The sequence below is a fragment of the Balaenoptera physalus genome (assembly GCF_965194825.1).
Source record: "Balaenoptera physalus genome assembly, chromosome: 20".
In the NCBI taxonomy this organism is placed as follows: Eukaryota; Metazoa; Chordata; class Mammalia; order Artiodactyla; family Balaenopteridae; genus Balaenoptera; species Balaenoptera physalus.
The window spans coordinates 21,067,615-21,083,918 of record NC_138901.1 but is presented as its reverse complement, the minus strand read 5'-3'; the positions used below and the strand labels follow the sequence as shown (position 1 = coordinate 21,083,918).

General features: G+C 53.9%; 1 protein-coding gene across 2 annotated transcripts; it reads left to right on the top strand.

Moving 5' to 3' along the window:
- The first annotated feature begins 2,296 nt into the window (after window positions 1–2,296).
- CAVIN1 (caveolae associated protein 1) lies at window positions 2,297–15,171 on the top strand. 2 transcript variants are annotated; one of them, XM_082440607.1, is made up of 2 exons: window positions 2,297–2,953; window positions 8,190–9,878. In XM_082440607.1, exons 1-2 carry the CDS (start codon window positions 2,483–2,485, stop codon window positions 8,397–8,399), a joined length of 681 nt encoding a protein of 226 aa, XP_082296733.1. In that variant the 5' UTR covers window positions 2,297–2,482; the 3' UTR covers window positions 8,400–9,878. The 2 variants fall into 2 exon arrangements, with proteins under 2 accessions (XP_082296733.1, XP_082296732.1); XM_082440606.1 differs by lacking the exon at window positions 8,190–9,878 and adding an exon at window positions 12,707–15,171 and having other exon boundaries at window positions 2,308–2,953.
- Window positions 15,172–16,304: the final 1,133 nt, after the last annotated feature.

Here is a 16,304-nt window from a genome sequence, read left to right as displayed (position 1 = left end):
GAGAAACTTGTCTGGTGCAAATACTTCTCTTGGACATAGGCAAACAGGGAGAGTAGGGCTCTTTCTGCGAAATTCTCTGTTAAAGAGGCATCAAATGAGTCAGAGGCTCCACAAATACGGACATTCCTTTTTGAAGAATAGAAATACTTTCCTGATGGGAAAATCAGATGGCATGGACTTGATTCCTTTTAGCAAGCATGCAACCACAAAAACAAATCAACCACTAAAACTCCTCTTCAGGACCCCTCCCCCACCAAGTGAGGTTTAAATTGTAATGTGTATATGTCCATTGATAGAGAACTGGTTAAATAAGTATAGTATCAATTCATCCCTACATTGGAAAACAAGGCAGCTCTGCATGCACTGATATGGAACAATCACCAAGATATATTAGTAACTGACAAAAAACAAAGTGCTGATATATATATATGGTGTGCAGAGACTTTCTATAGACGATTCCACAAGAAAATATAACAATTGTTGTCTCCTTGGCCAGAAATTAGTTTGCTGCAGGCAGGGATAGAAAGAAAACTTCTTTTCACTATATTTCTTTGTGTGCTATTTGCAATTTGTACCTTATGTGTCACCTATGAAAATAATCTAATCAATTTTAAAAAGAACCTTATGAAGGTCCAGTAAGGTTCTCTACTGTCACTCTTCTTCCTCTCTAGAAGTCTTATCAATCTTCAGTGGAAGGAACTTAAACTGCTAAAACACATTTTCTCTCAAATTCTAAAATAAATTGGCAATCTGTCAGTTCTAGTATATAAATAAATGTGATTTTATATACCAGTTCATTCTATTTGAATCTCAGATAAGAAAGCCACTTGTTTCTGTGGAAACAGCTATTGAAGTGTCAGGGGAAATATTTTGTTCAATAGCTGTTGGGACTATTCCGGATGATCCCACGCTATCCCAGGCAGTGAGCTCTTCAGCACCTTTCTGGGTTGGTGGCTTCCCTGACTGGATTAATAGGGCCCAGGGTCCCCACCAAGCAGTTTTTCACTCTGCCTAATGATAATGCATGCCAGACTAGAACTGACCTTTTGCCAAGACCATCATCTATCCAGCTGGGGAAACCCAAGGTTGGTTTCCTAACCAGGGAAAAGGTTTGCAGCTTTTCTGGGGGAAAGGGAGCTGGTGCTGCTTCAGGGAACTCACAGCTCCAGTGCTGTGGGAGAGAGCAAAATGGGGGAGAATAGGCACTCTCTCTCCCCCGGACTTCTGAGCTAAGGGCCCTTCTTGATCCTGCTCAGAAATGCCTGCTCCTCGGTACCCATCATGGTTGAAAATATGTTTGCAGCTAAGCCTTAGGTCCACAGGCTGGCTGCACTTACGGGTGAGCGTCTGCTCCTCTCTGTCCCAGTGAAAGATACAGCCTGCTAAGGTGGAAAGTGCAAGAGAGGAGTCCTGACACCTGGTTTGAGTGCCAAGCCAACGCTAACTTGCTGGTAACCTCCTGGCAAGTCATTTGCCCTCTCCAGGACCTCCGTTTCTGGTCCGTCAAGTGAGCAGGTGGCGTTTGATAGCTCAGATTGCTGAGCGCGAGTCTCTGGGCTCCAGAGAGACGGGTGACCCCCAATCCTACTCTCTGAGGTTAGCGTCAGCCAGGTCTCTGGGGCAGGCGGAAACACAGGGAAAGGTGATTTTTAGTGAGTAAAAAGCTTTAGTTTTTACTTTATTGCCCATCTTAATGCTCCTCTGTTAGAATAATTCTAAGAGGAACCTAGAGGAGCTTGGCGGCCCCTTACCACCGCCGTGACTCTAACTTAAGTTCTCCCTTCCCTTCCGCAAACGACCCCCAACCTTTTAGAACAGTGGTGGGTAACTTCGTGGGGTGGGTAGTTAGAGGCCCCTACGAAAAGATTGTGGAAGCCATGGATCCTTTCCCTCTCAAAAACTGGGCACAGGCAAATACTACGATATTTTGCACGTAACTTCAGGATATCCTGTCCCACCTGATGACCTAATCTAGAACTTAAAAAGGGGGAGGTGGGTTAGCCGGTGAGCGAAAAGAGCGAGAGGGAAAAGTAGAGCAACACTCTAGGACCTGTTTCCCTACCGCAGCTCACATTCCTCCGCCCCAGTCCCGCTCCCGCCGCCTCCGCTACCAGCGGAGGCCCTAGTCTCCCGCTCCAACTATTCCAACCATCCTGGGAAGGGTGGGGCGCTCGGCTCTTGGGTCCCCCTGGGTCGCCCCCCCTTCCCCAGCATCGGTCTCCCCTTCTGCCCCGGTCCCTCCCTTTCTGGGGCCGAGCCAGCCAATGGGCGACGAGACTCCGGGGTTTGGCCTGGGAGCCGGGCAACTCACCGATCCCCCGCCCCACAGTTCTGGCCGCCATCCCGGTGCGCACGGACGCGGCTCGAATTTCCTCCGCTATCCGCTCTCTCTCTCTCTGCCCCCTCCCGCTCTTCCTCTTCTCCGGGTCTCCCGCTTCAGCTCCAGCTCCACCCGGCCGGCCCCGCACGGCTCCGGGCAGCCATGGAGGACACCCAGCTCCACATCATCGAGCAGCCGCTTCCCGGGTACCCCGACGCCGGGGACCAGGGGTCCTCCACCATGGGGGCTCCGGCGGCGGAGGAGCCGTCGGGGGCCGGCTCTGAGGAGCTGATCAAATCGGACCAGGTGAACGGCGTGATGGTACTGAGCCTTCTGGACAAAATCATCGGCGCCGTCGACCAGATCCAGCTGACCCAAGCCCAGCTGGAGGAGCGGCAGGCGGAGATGGAGGGCGCCGTGCAGAGCATACAGGGGGAGTTGAGCAAGCTGGGCAAGGCACACGCCACCACCAGCAACACCGTGAGCAAGTTGCTAGAGAAGGTGCGCAAGGTCAGCGTCAACGTAAAGACCGTGCGCGGCAGCCTGGAACGCCAGGCCGGCCAGATCAAGAAGCTGGAGGTCAACGAGGCCGAGCTGCTGCGGCGCCGCAACTTTAAAGTCATGATCTACCAGGTGAGCTGGCGGGCGGACCGCGCCCAGAGGCCCGCCGTCCCCCGCCTGGGGCTTGGGGTCGGGGGACCTACGCGAGGCGCGGCTCTCCCGCCAGCCTGGCCCGGCTCGGGGGACCCGCCCTCCTTCCAGCGAGAGTTCCTGGGGTGGAGTGGAGTGGGCGGCGGGCTCCTGGAGCGCACAGAGGGGCGCGCTCTGCATCCTGCGCTCCCTCACCCAGCCCCTCCCTCCGGTGTCAAACGCATAGCGGAACCGAGTTAGGGGGTTGGACTCGGGGACACTGCCCCTCGCAGATCGCTCCCGACATGGCTCTGTCAAAAGTTTTCCTACTTGGAGGAAGTTTTGGGGAGAGCCGGGGTGCCTGGCGGCCGTTAGGGCCCGCTGTAAGCAGACACTGGCGGCGCGGCCCGTGTTTGGGGCCTCCGACTCTGCCCGCCCGATATAGCGGGTGATTCAGGGCTCAGGCACGCACCGCGGGGGCTGCGCCAGGCGAGGGACGCGACTGCCAGCACGCCCCCGCGGACCCCGCATCAGCCTAGGCCGCCTACGCCACCCCCTCGCTGTGATCTGCTCCCGCCTCGCGGCACTTTCGGCCCTTGGGGACACCCTAGCCCGCGGCGTGCCTGTACCCTCAGCCTGTTGGAAGCAGCCGGCGGGAGGGTGGTGGCCCGCGGCCTGAGGAGTGCTAGAGAGGCTGGTGGAGGGGAGGGGACAGCCCCCCACACCCGGGGCCCCGCGATCTGGGCGCGGTGAGTCACCCCGCATGCCTGCGGGGGCGGCCGAGGAGCTGGAGGACAGGCGGCGGGAGGCTGGCGCGCCCCAGGCTCCGCCCAGACAGCTTGTTGCTTCCTTTACACCTCTCCCCATTCCTCCCGCCTGGATGAAAATGGAGTTTTTGTATCCTAACCCCACGTAAACCTGGGAATCTCAGCACTGCTGCTCCTCTCCACTCTGCCTCCCCAATCCCATTAAGGGTGGGTCTGAGCCGAGCACTCCGTGATCTTTGATGGCGTGGGAATGTGCCCAGCCTCGCCTCCTCTCTGCCTCCCGCGGGCCTGGTTGATGTTCCCACCCAAGGAGGTGAGATCGTGGGGGTGGAAGGGTTAGTCTATGTCCCCTCTTCCCCTTCCTGCCCCTCCCGAAGGGAATGGAAAGAAAAGAAGGCCAGATTTCCCACATCCCCCCAGGGAGAGGACCTCTATCAGGAAGCTGTGGTTTCACTGACTGCTCAGAGGCCCTGGTACGCTGGGTTCTGAGTGACCATCAGGGATGCGGTGAGGTCCTTGGCTTGGTCAGTGTGGTGGAGCTAAGAGAAATGCAGACTGGGACAAGTTTGGGGGCAGTAGACACACGTGAGCTGACACTTATCTGAGGAGGTGGTGGTGGGACAGAGGCTGAAGTGGCGCTCCCCCAACCCGCTGGCGCCCAGGGACTCCTCCTGAGAGGTACTTGGCCTTTAAGCAGTTTGCTTCCCTCATATAGCACTATCTGATAGAAAATATTTGCCCAGAATTAATTTAACTGCTCCGAGGAAGTAGGATGGGTGTGTGTGTGTGTGTGTGTGTGTGACTTTTAAAGAGAACTGCCTAGTGCTGGGGTACATCAAAGGAAGGAGAACAGGGCAGGGGTGTGGGGCAGCAAGCCAGCTCTGTCTTTTCTCCAGAGCCTGGTGTGGTAGAGAGGAGCCATGTAGGGCTTGGATGGGTGACCCTTCTCACTTGAAATGTCCCAGACTGCAGAGCCTGGGAAAATTCTCAGCCTGGAGGTAAACCTCCTTATGTCAAAGATGGAGATTCTGAGAGGACAGATATGGAGAGAGACTTCTATGCAGAGGCCAATGGCGTGTCTCTGTTACTGCCTCTGGCAGTTGGCACGGATTGTGTGTCTGTATATTGTGTATCTGCCGTGGGGAGGGGGTCTAATCACAGGGTGGCTTTGACTGCATCAAGGCCAGTGGGAGACAGAGAGTTGAGGGAGAAGGAATGGCTCAAGCTGGGGACCCTGAGCCCCCAAACCACAGGAGAAATAACTAATACCTAAAGTGGTCCCAACCCACAGAGGAGCTCAGAGGTAAGGAGAAGATTCCAGCAACAGGGAATCTTCCCTGAGTTGCAGAGCAGATGTTCCAGGTGGGGGCGAGGGGGTGGGGTATTCAGCTGCTGGAGGAAGTTGGAGGCTGCTCCTGCCTGAGATCTGCAGGCCTGGGAAGAGAATGAGGTAAAAATAGCTCTGGGCCTTGGCAGACCTAATAGGGAAGATTGGGGGCAGCAACATTTACGATAAACTCAGGCTGAGGGGGTAGGATGTTTGGGTGGCCAGGCAGAGAGATCTGGAAAAAGGCCTCCTGGGATGATGTGAGTTTTCCAGTGTGGGAGCAGGGGAGGTGGTACGGTATTCCCCACTGCAGATGTGGGAGGTGGTGATGTGGCAAAGGGGGGTGAGGTGGAGGGAGCATGAAAGGGTGGGAAGGCCCCAGCTGTGGGATCAAGCCATCTGGCCTCCCACACCTTCTTCCTGCGGGATAAAGGAAGGAATCCCTTGTGTGACTCCACCCAGATTCAGGGAACTGCTAGACATAATGATTTCACGGGTTAAGTTTGCATTTGACACCTCCCTACACAGACACACAGACACACACACATACACACACACATGAAATTCAGCCGTTCCCATCACAGGCTATCAGGGCCCTCACCTTGAACCCACTTCTGAGTCATTACTGTCCTTCTTTGGCATTTCCCTTCCTGTCTCCTAAACGAAAACTAGCAGTTTGGCATCCCATCCTGTCAGGCGACACCTCATTAGGCAACAGCTAGTGAACGAGAGAAGTGAATTCTGCTAGTAGCTAGGGGTAGTGGACTGAGAACTGCTGGGAAGATCAGGCCGACTGTGGGCACCATGCAAATAGGAGGAGCTGTGGTCATTAAGGAGCCCATTCTCCCAGATGACGACTAATTTGGATATTGTTAGGGTTCTTTTAGAATCCAGAAAGGGAGGCTAAACATTTTCCGAAGTAGTTTTGATGAGGCAGTTTTGATGAGGCATGGGTCCTACCCATGGACCCATCAGACCTGCTCCAAGTGCTTGAGGACAGGACCAGGAAGCATTTAAGGGCTTAGGTGGCTCATGGGCATTAAAAGGGAGGATACCAGGACTGGAATGAGGGCCTGCTGGCTTCTCCTCCTCAAATCCTAACCCAACCTATAGCTCCTTCCTGGACTCAAAGCAAATCAGCGCTATCTGGTTCCAGAAGAACCCCACACTTTTGTCCAAAATTCTTCCCAACTTGGGGCTCTGGTCCCTCTCACCCCCTACCCCGGTGGCCTAGCAGAGAGAGTGTTTATCATACCCTTGCTCCAAAGAGCTAGCTTTGGGTTGTTTTTCCTGTTCACTGGATCCAAAGCAGGGAGCATGGGAGCATATTCTTAGGCGTATTCCTAAGACCAAAGGAAATCATACTCTTCCCTCTGATTTTTTTTTTTAAAGCAAATAAAGTCTGACTATTGTAAAGGTCAAAATCAAAAAGGGAGGAGATGGCACAGAGTGGGCAACTGATAGGGAAAGGGAATATTGTTGCTAGGCAACCAACTGCAGAGATGAGTGGTGGTTTGTTCTATTGTTTTGAACCATACCATTGTGAATATTTCATCATTCTGTCACTGTAGACTTTTTGAGCTGGAAGATGCCTTGGATATAATCACCTTCGGCTCTTTTATTTTGTAGTGGAGGAAGCTGAGGCCCAGAGAGGGGAAGTCACTTGCCTACTGTCATTCAAGTGATTGGGGGTCAAAGCTGGGGCAAGAGCCCAGGTGTACCCCTTCTTCTGCTACACTTTCTGTTCCTGGCCTCCCCCTTCTGTTCCCGGGCTGTGCAGCAGAAATCAGGGAGGAGGCTAGCCCTAAGCTAGTTCTGGCTCCTTCATTCTCTGACGGAGATAGTTGCACAGTCCTGGCACTGGGGCTGCTGTGTGTGTGTGTGTGTGTGTGTGCGCGCACGCGTGCGCAGTGTTAGCTGAGTGGCTAAGGTTGGTGGCCATTAGCTGCTCAGCCTCATAGTGCTGAAGCAGAGGCAATGTGTGGTCACCAATGGCAGTGGAGGAGAGGGGTGCAGGGTATAAGGAGTAGAGCTCCCTGGCCAGCAGGGGTGTCCCCTGGCTAAGAGAGGACCACATTGGCTCCTTTCTCCTCAGCCTCCCTGCCACTCCCCCCTTCTCCCTGTATCCTACAGGGAAGGTGGGCACCTGCTGCTTTGGGTGTTTGTGGCTACACACCTTACTCAACACTGTTGTCGCTGGAGTCTGGTAGTGCCCCTAAATATCCCTCTCCCCTGACTTCTCCTGATTGTCCAAAGCAACAGTGGCAGCTCAGCCACTCAGGAGGGAGAGTTGGGAGCTGCTGCTGGGTGCCTCAGGACATAGGCCCACTGGTTGTAAAAATAGCTTGGTTTTGGGGGGTTTTTTTGGCCGTACTGCGCGGCATGCAGGATCTTAATTCCCCAACCAGAGATCGAACCCATGCCCCCTGCAATGGAAGTGCAGAGCCCTAATTACTGGACTGCCAGGGAATTCCCAAAAATATCAATAGCTTGGTTTTTGATCCTGATTTCTCTGTGCATCTGGGTGTCTGATGGCCTATAAGTGGGTGGGGGGATGGGTGGCAAGGGAGGCAGGAGGTGGGGATGTGGCCAAAGGGAAATAGCCAGGATGTCCCTCTTCCATGCCTCTCCCTCTCCTTATCCGGGGCGGCACCCGTGCCCACCCTGCCCTGGGGAATAACTGGGATCAGCAGCATCTGACTCAAGACAGTGAAGCTGTCTGCCTTCTCTTTTACTCCTCGGAGACTCCCCAGTTGGAGTCTAACAAGTGGCCTCTTAGTAAACTCCCCGCCCCCAGCAGCTTCTTTTCCCCATCACTGCAACCTCCAACAGCATCATCCCACGACCACAGCTGGGTCGGGGTAGAAGGTAGGAGGCCAAGGATGGGACTGGGGAAGATTCTAGAGGGAGGCAGGGAGGGGGTTCTGATTAAATTGTGGTTATTAATTCATGGGCCTGGGTTTGTCCCTCCCCTTTCGGCTCTTGTTGAAGCATTTAAACTGTGGTGTCTTTCCATCTTAATCCTTGTGTGCTCCCCTGCCCTCTACTCACCAGCCCCAACTCTGCATGCCAACCAAGGCCTCCTCCTCCCAACTCTGTCTGCACCCATCCCAAGCCCCACTTAAACCCCTTTTCCTCATCTTAGCCCAAGAAGAAGCTGAATGTACCCTCAGACCTGGCCACACCCAAGATCGTGCCTTTTGACCTTCTGCCTGAGACTGAGCCTTTTGACCTGAAGCCTGAGACAGTGCCTGAGCTCCCACCCTTTGACCAGACACCTAGGACCCTGCCCTATTACCCACAGCCTGGGCCTCTGCCCACCCCAGAGGAGCCAACAGCCGGTGGGGGCACTTAGGGTCTCCTGGGTCACATGGGGCCATGGGCATGGGGTGTCACACCCCCAGTCCACCACCAGCTCACTGCTTAGCAGTGGCCAGTCCAGGGTGGCTGGTCTCTTCCAAGCCACTGCCCCTTGTGACTGGGTGATGGGTATTGTGAAAACACTCTCTCATTATGGGGAGTTCAGGCGATGGGGTGGGAGGTGATGGGAAGGGCCATTCCCTACGTCTTGGTTTCTGTCTTAACAGTAGACGCTCCAGACACCACACCTGAGCTGCACCCACTGCTGCCTGCATGAGATAGCCTGCAACTGCCCACACTTCTGATTCCCCCTCCCCTCCCCCTCTGCCTTCGCCTCAGGGACAGACCAGTTTGGCCCCAAGCCTCTTTGGAGAGGGCCCTCATGAAGCCCAGGCCTGGGGTCTGTTCTGTGCCCTCTCCACCCCCTCTCTATAGTTCGGGAAAATATTGACACTTATTTTTTTCCAGTTTTTTTTAGAAAATGTTTTGCAAAGAGATCCCTTATGTTTGCCAGATCCTGCCTTGGGTGGGGCACCCAAAAGCTGCCAACTCAGAGAGGCCAGAAGGGGGTACATTTTCACTGGCTCTGGCCTCCCTATGGCAGTGTTTCTCAACCTTTTTTTTTTGTTTGTTTAATATGATCATTCTCCTAAGGAGTCCTTTTAGACATTTTTTTCCCCTAATTGTCCTCTCCCCCATGAAATTTTTTTTTATTTGAATTTTATTTTATTTTATTTATTTTATACAACAGGTTCTTATTACTTATCTATTTCCCATGAAATTTTAACACTACAGATATACTACATATCAGGACTCTTTGGAGCACCACAAACTATTGCAATATCTAAGATTCGTGCCCTCCCCCGCAAGAACCAATTTCCGCCCACTTGGGGGCAGCATGCCCCCTGTTGAGAATCATGCTATAGCAGAAAAGAAGGACCCTTCTACCTTTAGTGTCTTTCACCCCCTTGTCCTAGCAACGTAAAGTGGAGGTCCTGAGTTTTTAAGACTGCCCTCTCTTTCACCTCTCTCCATCTGCACCCTCCTCTAACATGGTCTCCGAGCAGATCCAGATCCTGGGTCTCTGAATGACCTCTCCAATGTCTTCTCTGGCCATTCGCAGGCAGTGGTTGGAGACAGAACTAAGTCAAGAGAGGCTCTACCCAGAGCCATATGACACTTGTCCCTTCTCCCTGACAAACGTGAAGTGCCTGGCCAAGGACCAGGCAAATAGTAGGTGCTCAATTAAATTATAATTATATAAAAATCTTCCTAAGCCAGAGAATCTTAAGTTTATATAGCGGGGTTAGGGAGTGGAGAGGAAGGGGCTGGGAGCCATCCTGGGGCTCCTCTAAAATTCATCCTGGACTGGTGCTTTCCTGGGTCGGGGAGCTGTGTGTGCTTGGTGGGGGGCAGGGGAAGCTGTGCATGCTTTTGTTCAGACCTGGTCATTAAAGGTAACTCTGGAAACCAAGCCTGTTGGGACTGGTGGTTTTGTTTAATAAAAATGTAGAAACAGAACAAACAGAGCTCTCCCCCCTTGCCACCCTGAGGCCCCTCCTTTAGCTTAGGAGCTCTGCCAGGGAAGTAGGGGTGGCACAGGGGTGCCCGGCCTCTGTGCCCAGGGTTGGGGGAGGTGCTTTGGGATTGTGTTGCTGGTTGTTGTAGCAACAGGCCAACTGGGTGGGCCCAAGACAGCACTCCAAAGCTGTGAGTCATAGGGGAAACCTGGCTTGGAAACGGGGAGAAAAGACAAAATCCATTAATGGAGGCGAAAAGCTAAAGTCATGGTGGTATACCCTCTCCAGCGCCAATCCACTGGATATTATCCGGGACTTAGGTCAAACAGTTTCTTCCCCTATCCCCTGACCTTCCACCAAGAAGGCAGCTCCTCTGGTGTAAGCCATCACTCTGGAGGAAGCCTACAATGAATGGCTTCCAAGTACCTTTCTGGACTGGGGGGAGACAACCCCATATCCAGGAATAAACCTCCCCTCACTGGGATTGCTCCCTGATGTTGTATTTGAGACCTTTCACCAGGCACTAGGAAGACACGATTGGCTACAAGAAGTCTGGAACTCTCTCCCCAGCCTTGTTCACATTCAAATTCAGCTGGCAGAGACCTTTATCTAGGAAGCCAGAGGCCAGGAAAACCAGCCAGCTCAGCCTTTAGGGGTTGCAGTGGAGCAGAGGGGAGAATCAGGGGTGCTGGGGTGGGGCAGGGAGACAATGTGGATCTGTTTTCCAGCAGCAGGGACTGTTTCCTGACTATTTCCCACCCATCACACTTAATCCTTCCCTTAATTCATCCACATAGTCTGAGCTTAGTGAAAGGAGGCATTCTCCTTCAAACGTCGGGGAGCGTGGGTGGGTTTTTAGACTAGGAGGCTGTGAAGGAGAGATCAGAGCTGACATTTTTTGATACTAGGGCTGCCGGTAAATTCTGGGTGGAGATGGATGAAGAAGTAGCCAGGAGTTTAGATGATAGAGAGTCCTAAAATGGTGTGTAAGAGAGAGTGCTCGGGTAGCAGGCAGGGAGAAGTGGTTGCAAAAGGGAGACCCAAAGGGTACAACTGGGAATCAGAGGGACTGCTAAGAGAGATTGGGACCCTCCTACACTCAGAGCAAGGAAAACACCCATTCAATGCCTCCATGAGTGATAAGAAGCAGAGGATGGACAGACTGCCACAGGATGCCCATGATAGTACCCAGCCAGCTGTGGCAGGTGGAGACTACAAGTCCCAGCATGCCCTGAGCCCTGGTGACCTTGCCTGCTGGGAGATGTAGTTGAGTAACGAGAGCTTGAGGTGGCTTGGTGCCCAGCAGAGCCGGTGCCCAGTTTGGGAGAAGAGGTGGAGCCAGCATTCCCTCTTTGTCCCTGCTAATAATATTGACAGGGAGGGAAGGAAGTTGGGAGGAGGTGTTCCTAGTTTTCAATGTAAACCAGGAAACTCTGTGGGGATGTGGATGGGAGGGAAGAGGAAAGAGGTTGGGGGCTGGGGAAGGAATTTCTGTAGCAGGTGGTACAGAGATACCAAGCAGCCAACGTATATGTGTATGTGCGTGCGCGTGTGTGTGTTTATGGAACGGGTCAGCTCGTGTTGCCTCATTTTTCTCAGATGCGGTTTTCTTACAATTCTGCGAAACAATCTTCAGAAAACCCTTTAGAAAAACTACTGCCTATCATTCCTTTGTATGAAGTCCCTAAAGAGAGTCTGGGCCAAAGAGGAGAGCCTGTTTACATTCTGGGTTATGTCCCCTTTTCCTGTCTGTGCTCAATCTCCCCTACCTTCTGGTGAGAGGTGATCCTGAGATTCTGAAATGTTGGTCCAGAGTCAGGATCTTGGAAAATCTTCCCGGAATGGAAAACAGTGCTGGTGCTAGGCGTTCCCAGGGGAAGAGGGAAGAACTGGCTCTGAGCTCCAGGATCTCTTGCCCTCCTACTCCTGGTCCCTTGAGCTCCTGTTTAGGGGGAAAAGAGCAAGAATGGAAAAGCAATCTCTCCCTTCCATTCCAAGGCAGGGACGTCAGAACCAGAAGAAACGTCCAGGTTGGGAAGAAAACATGTCCTTGGCTCCCAGCCAGCTTCTTCCTCTTTCCTCAATTTCTACATGAGGGTGGAGAATGTCCACTGGTGGAGCCAAACAGTATGAGGCGGGGGAGGGAGATAGGGCCACAGCTCTGCTTCCCTAATACTGGTTCTTCTGAAATGATACGAAGTCTGGGAAACGCACTCCCTTTATGGTAAACTTGCCTTCAAGTTACCCTACTTGGGGGCCGCCTGAGATTGGCTGTGAGCTCATCCCCCTACCCGTACCCCTCAACCTAAACAGACTGCCCTTTGGTTTTTGGCCTGGCTTGGGCAGTGTGGGGCCCAGTGCACCAGAGGGCGCTCTGCCCATTTCCAAAGTTAAGTTGTGGTCCCTGGGACGCAAAGGGTAAGGACTGGTTTAAAATGGGTAGTCGCAGGGCTCAAGGAGACGGCTGGAGGGCCGCAGAGATACTTAAGTGCGAAAACACAGGCCAGACTCCGATCCGAAGCTCGGTTCCCTCCTCGCCCTGTCTGTATAGTTACTATTCATTCAATACATATTTCTTGAGCGCCCACGAGGTGTCCAGCTCTGTGCCAGGCGCTGGGGATACAACGGCGAGCAAGTCCAGGCCGATTTCACGGGTACCACGCACTCCGCAGGATCACGGGTGCCACCGTCCAGCCCCGGGTTCTTCGCCCGGCGTCCCCCCAAGTCCCCGCCCAGTTCTCCGGCTCTGCCCCCTCATCTGTTCGCTCTGATCTCCCTTTAGGATGAAGTGAAACTGCCGGCCAAAGTGAGCATCGGCAAGTCCCTGAAAGAGTCGGAGGCGCTGCCCGAGAAGGAAGGCGACGAGCTGGCCGAGGGCGAGCAGCCCGAGGAGGACGCAGCGGTGCTCGAGCTGTCGTCGGACGAGGCGGTGGAGGTGGAGGAGGTCATCGAGGAGTCGCGCGCCGAGCGCATCAAGCGCAGCGGCCTGCGGCGCGTGGACGACTTCAAGAAGGCCTTCTCCAAGGAGAAGATGGAGAAGACCAAGGTGCGCACCCGCGAGAACCTGGAGAGGACCCGCCTCAAGACCAAGGAGAACCTGGAGAAGACGCGGCACACTCTGGAGAAGCGCATGAACAAGCTGGGCACGCGCCTCGTCCCCGCCGAACGGCGGGAGAAGCTTAAGACCTCGCGAGACAAGCTGCGGAAGTCCTTCACGCCCGATCACGTGGTCTACGCGCGCTCCAAGACGGCGGTCTACAGGGTGCCGCCATTTACCTTCCACGTCAAGAAGATCCGCGGGGGCGAGGTAGAGGTGCTGAAGGCCACCGAGATGGTGGAGGTAGGCGCCGACGAAGAGGAGGGCGGCGCGGAGCGCGGCGAGGCGGCCGACCTGCTGCGCGGGAGCAGCCCCGACGTGCATACGCTGCTGGAGATCACCGAGGAGTCGGACGCCGTGCTGGTGGACAAGAGCGACAGCGACTGAGCGGGGCGCCGGGCTGTGCCCGGGAGGCCGCGCCGCCCCGCCTCTCCCCGCCCCCGCCCCGATTCCTTTCTCTCTCTGAACTTTCTCTGTCGCATTCTCTCTCGGCCCCAAACGGGCTGGGATATTTCTAAATTGAGAACACCTCCCCTCAAGTAGCACCCCTCCGAGTCTTACGGCTGTTAAGACGGGAGGGGGAGGCAGCCTGCACCATGGACAGCCCCAGTTTAGGCATATGCTGGGTGGAAATGCAGAGGGCGGTGATGCACGTCCTGGGGATCCAAGTCGGGGATCCTAGAGGAACTTGCTGTCGTTTCCATGATTGGGCCCCCCTTGGGCAAGCTGCCTTCCCCCCACTTCTCCGTAACACTCACACCCAGCTGCTGTCATTCCTGCTCACTGAGCTCTTCTTTCTCATCCTGATCCCTGGCGGCTTCAAAGCCAAAATTACCATGAAAGGGAAGAGTGAATCTTGAAGAGGCCCCTTGCTCACATGGGAGACCCCATACTGGAAGGATGTGAAAGCAGCTTTGGGGAGCATCTGGGGCAGTGTCGGGAGAGAGAGGGCAGAGTGAGCCGTGACCCTGGATGAGGGTCTTGTACAGGCTGTATCTGCAAAAGGTCCCAATAAGGAAGGCTGGAGCCAGGCAGAGCCCTTGGGGAGCGGGTGGCGGGGGGGGGGGGGCACTTACGGTTTATGCATCTGCACTCAGGAGCACATGGCTATGGTTTTGAAAGAGAACAGGAAATAGTAGAAGGTGGAAATGGGTGAAAAGAGAATGTCCATTAGCAGCGTGAGAAACACAGCACAAGAATCCCATCTTACTGGGGTTCTCCGAGGACAGCAGGACCATTTTCAGGATAAGAAGGGAGGGCAATGTGAGAAATCCGAGATCCAAAGAAGAGAGAGGTAAGCCTCAGCCCATGCCTCCACTGGGCATGGTGCTCCAGGGGCAGCCCATTTCTCAAAGCCCAGAAAATTAGGGTCCCAGAAGAGGGCAGCACCAGGCTGCGGAGAGCTGGTAGTTAGGAGGGAGATGGACGGGGGGGGAAAAGAACTAGGTGCTAAAGGCCAGGCCACCAAGCTGAGAGCTGGAGGGGAGGGGAGGAGAGTGTAGAATTCCTGTGTGTAGAGCAGCCCAGACTTGGCTCACTCCTGGCAGTTTCTTCTCAAGTTCCTTCCCTAGAGCTAGTTATAATAAAGCTGCAGAACTTGCCAAGACTTCCTTGGCCTTGTGGGTTCCTCTCCTGACTCTCTGTGGTGGGAGGGGTGCTGCTTCCAGTCCAAAAGGCTGATTTCTGATCAGGTTCTCCTCAGGACACTTTAGTCCCCCTGTCCCTCCCCAGTAACGGCGGCTTGTCAGAAGCAAGGACAGACCCCCTCACCCCCAAGTCACAGCCGGAAGAGGAGGGCTGAAGCCTCCCTCGTTCGCCCCCTACCTCCTCTGCTTTATCTTCTCTGCTCTGCATTATAGAATTGCAGCTAATTGTTTTTAAGGGGTGGAGGGAGGGAGCCTGGGGACACATCTTTTTTACAATACAAAGCTTTGCTTTTTTTTTTTTCCTCTTGGTTCCCTTCTCTCTTCTGGATGGTTGGAGACACGTTGGCTGAGGGAGGATGGGGATTGTGGGACAAGGTCCCTTGGTGCTGATGGGCTGAAGGGGCCTGAGTTGTGGGCAGATACAGTTTCCTGTGGGCTCTGGGGAGCCTCTCGTGTTGCTGTGTCCTGGTGAGCAGCCCGACCAATAAACCTGCTTTTCTAAAAGGATCTGTGTTGGATTGTATTCTCCGAAGGCAGTTACATAGGATGAGTTCCAGAGGACAGGAGGGAACCAGGGAGGGAAAGAGACAGAGAGAGGACCTTGGGTTTAAGTGGGCCTCACTTGCCTCGGTGGGGAGTGGGGAGTGGGGGTGGGGTATTGTTATCATCCCCATTTAGAAATGGAAAAACACACACACACACACAGTGACTGGTCTAAGGTCACGTAGCTGGTAAATTGTGGAGCTGGGATTCTAAGTCAGGCAGCCTGGCTCCAGTCTGTTTAGCTGTGTCTGTAATCTTGTACTATCTAGATCCGCTTCTCGCTGTCAGAGCTTTAGTCTTCCAGACCCACCCAGTTAACTCTACTCAGCCTGAGCTTCCCCCAGATTCACGCTGCCAAATCAGACGTAGAGGAGGCAGTCTAGGGGAGAGGAAAAGTCAGAGGCCCTGACTCAGAGGCCTGAATGTCATAGAGAAAGGATTCCAGTGCATGGTATAGATGCCAGTCATAAGCACACAGCATATTTAATTCTCCCCACAGCCCTGGGACGGGCATCTCTCTTTTTTTTTAAGATTTATTATATTATTTATTTTTGGCTGTGTTGGGTCTTAGTTGTGGCACACGGGATCTTTGTTGAGGCATGCAGGATCTTTTTCGTTGTGGCGCATGGGCTCGTTGTTGTGGTGCGTGGGCTTCTTTCTAGTTGTGGCGTGCGGGTTTTTTCTCTTCTCTAGTTGTGGCGTGTAGGCTCCAGGGCGCGTGGGCTCAGTAGTTGTGGCGTGCTGGCTTAGTTGCCCTGTGACATGTAGGATCTTAATTCCCTGAGCAGCGATCAAACCTGTGTCGCCTGCATTGTAAGGTGGATTCTTTACCACTGGACCACCCTGGAAGTCCCTGGGCACCTCTTTCATTGTCTGTACAGTCTCTCTTCCCCATGAGCAGCCTGCCCTACCTGCCCACGAGTTCTGGATTTCCTAGAGCAATGGACACAAATCATCATGTGGGTTCCGCCAGCATCAGAATCACCTGGGGAGTGGTGTCCCCAATAAAAACAATGTCATTTCTGGGGCTGTATCCCAGCCTCCTGCTGCTACCTCAAACAAGCTGAGTCCTTCTTCAGGAGCCATACATTTCC

Bases quoted from the DNA above. Each gene is read 5' to 3' on its own strand.
- CAVIN1 (XM_082440606.1), top strand. From the start codon at position 2,483: ATGGAGGACACCCAGCTCCACATCATCGAGCAGCCGCTTCCCGGGTAC. The intron at 2,954-12,706 runs GTGAGCTGGCGG...ATCTCCCTTTAG, and splicing joins TTAAAGTCATGATCTACCAG to GATGAAGTGAAACTGCCGGC.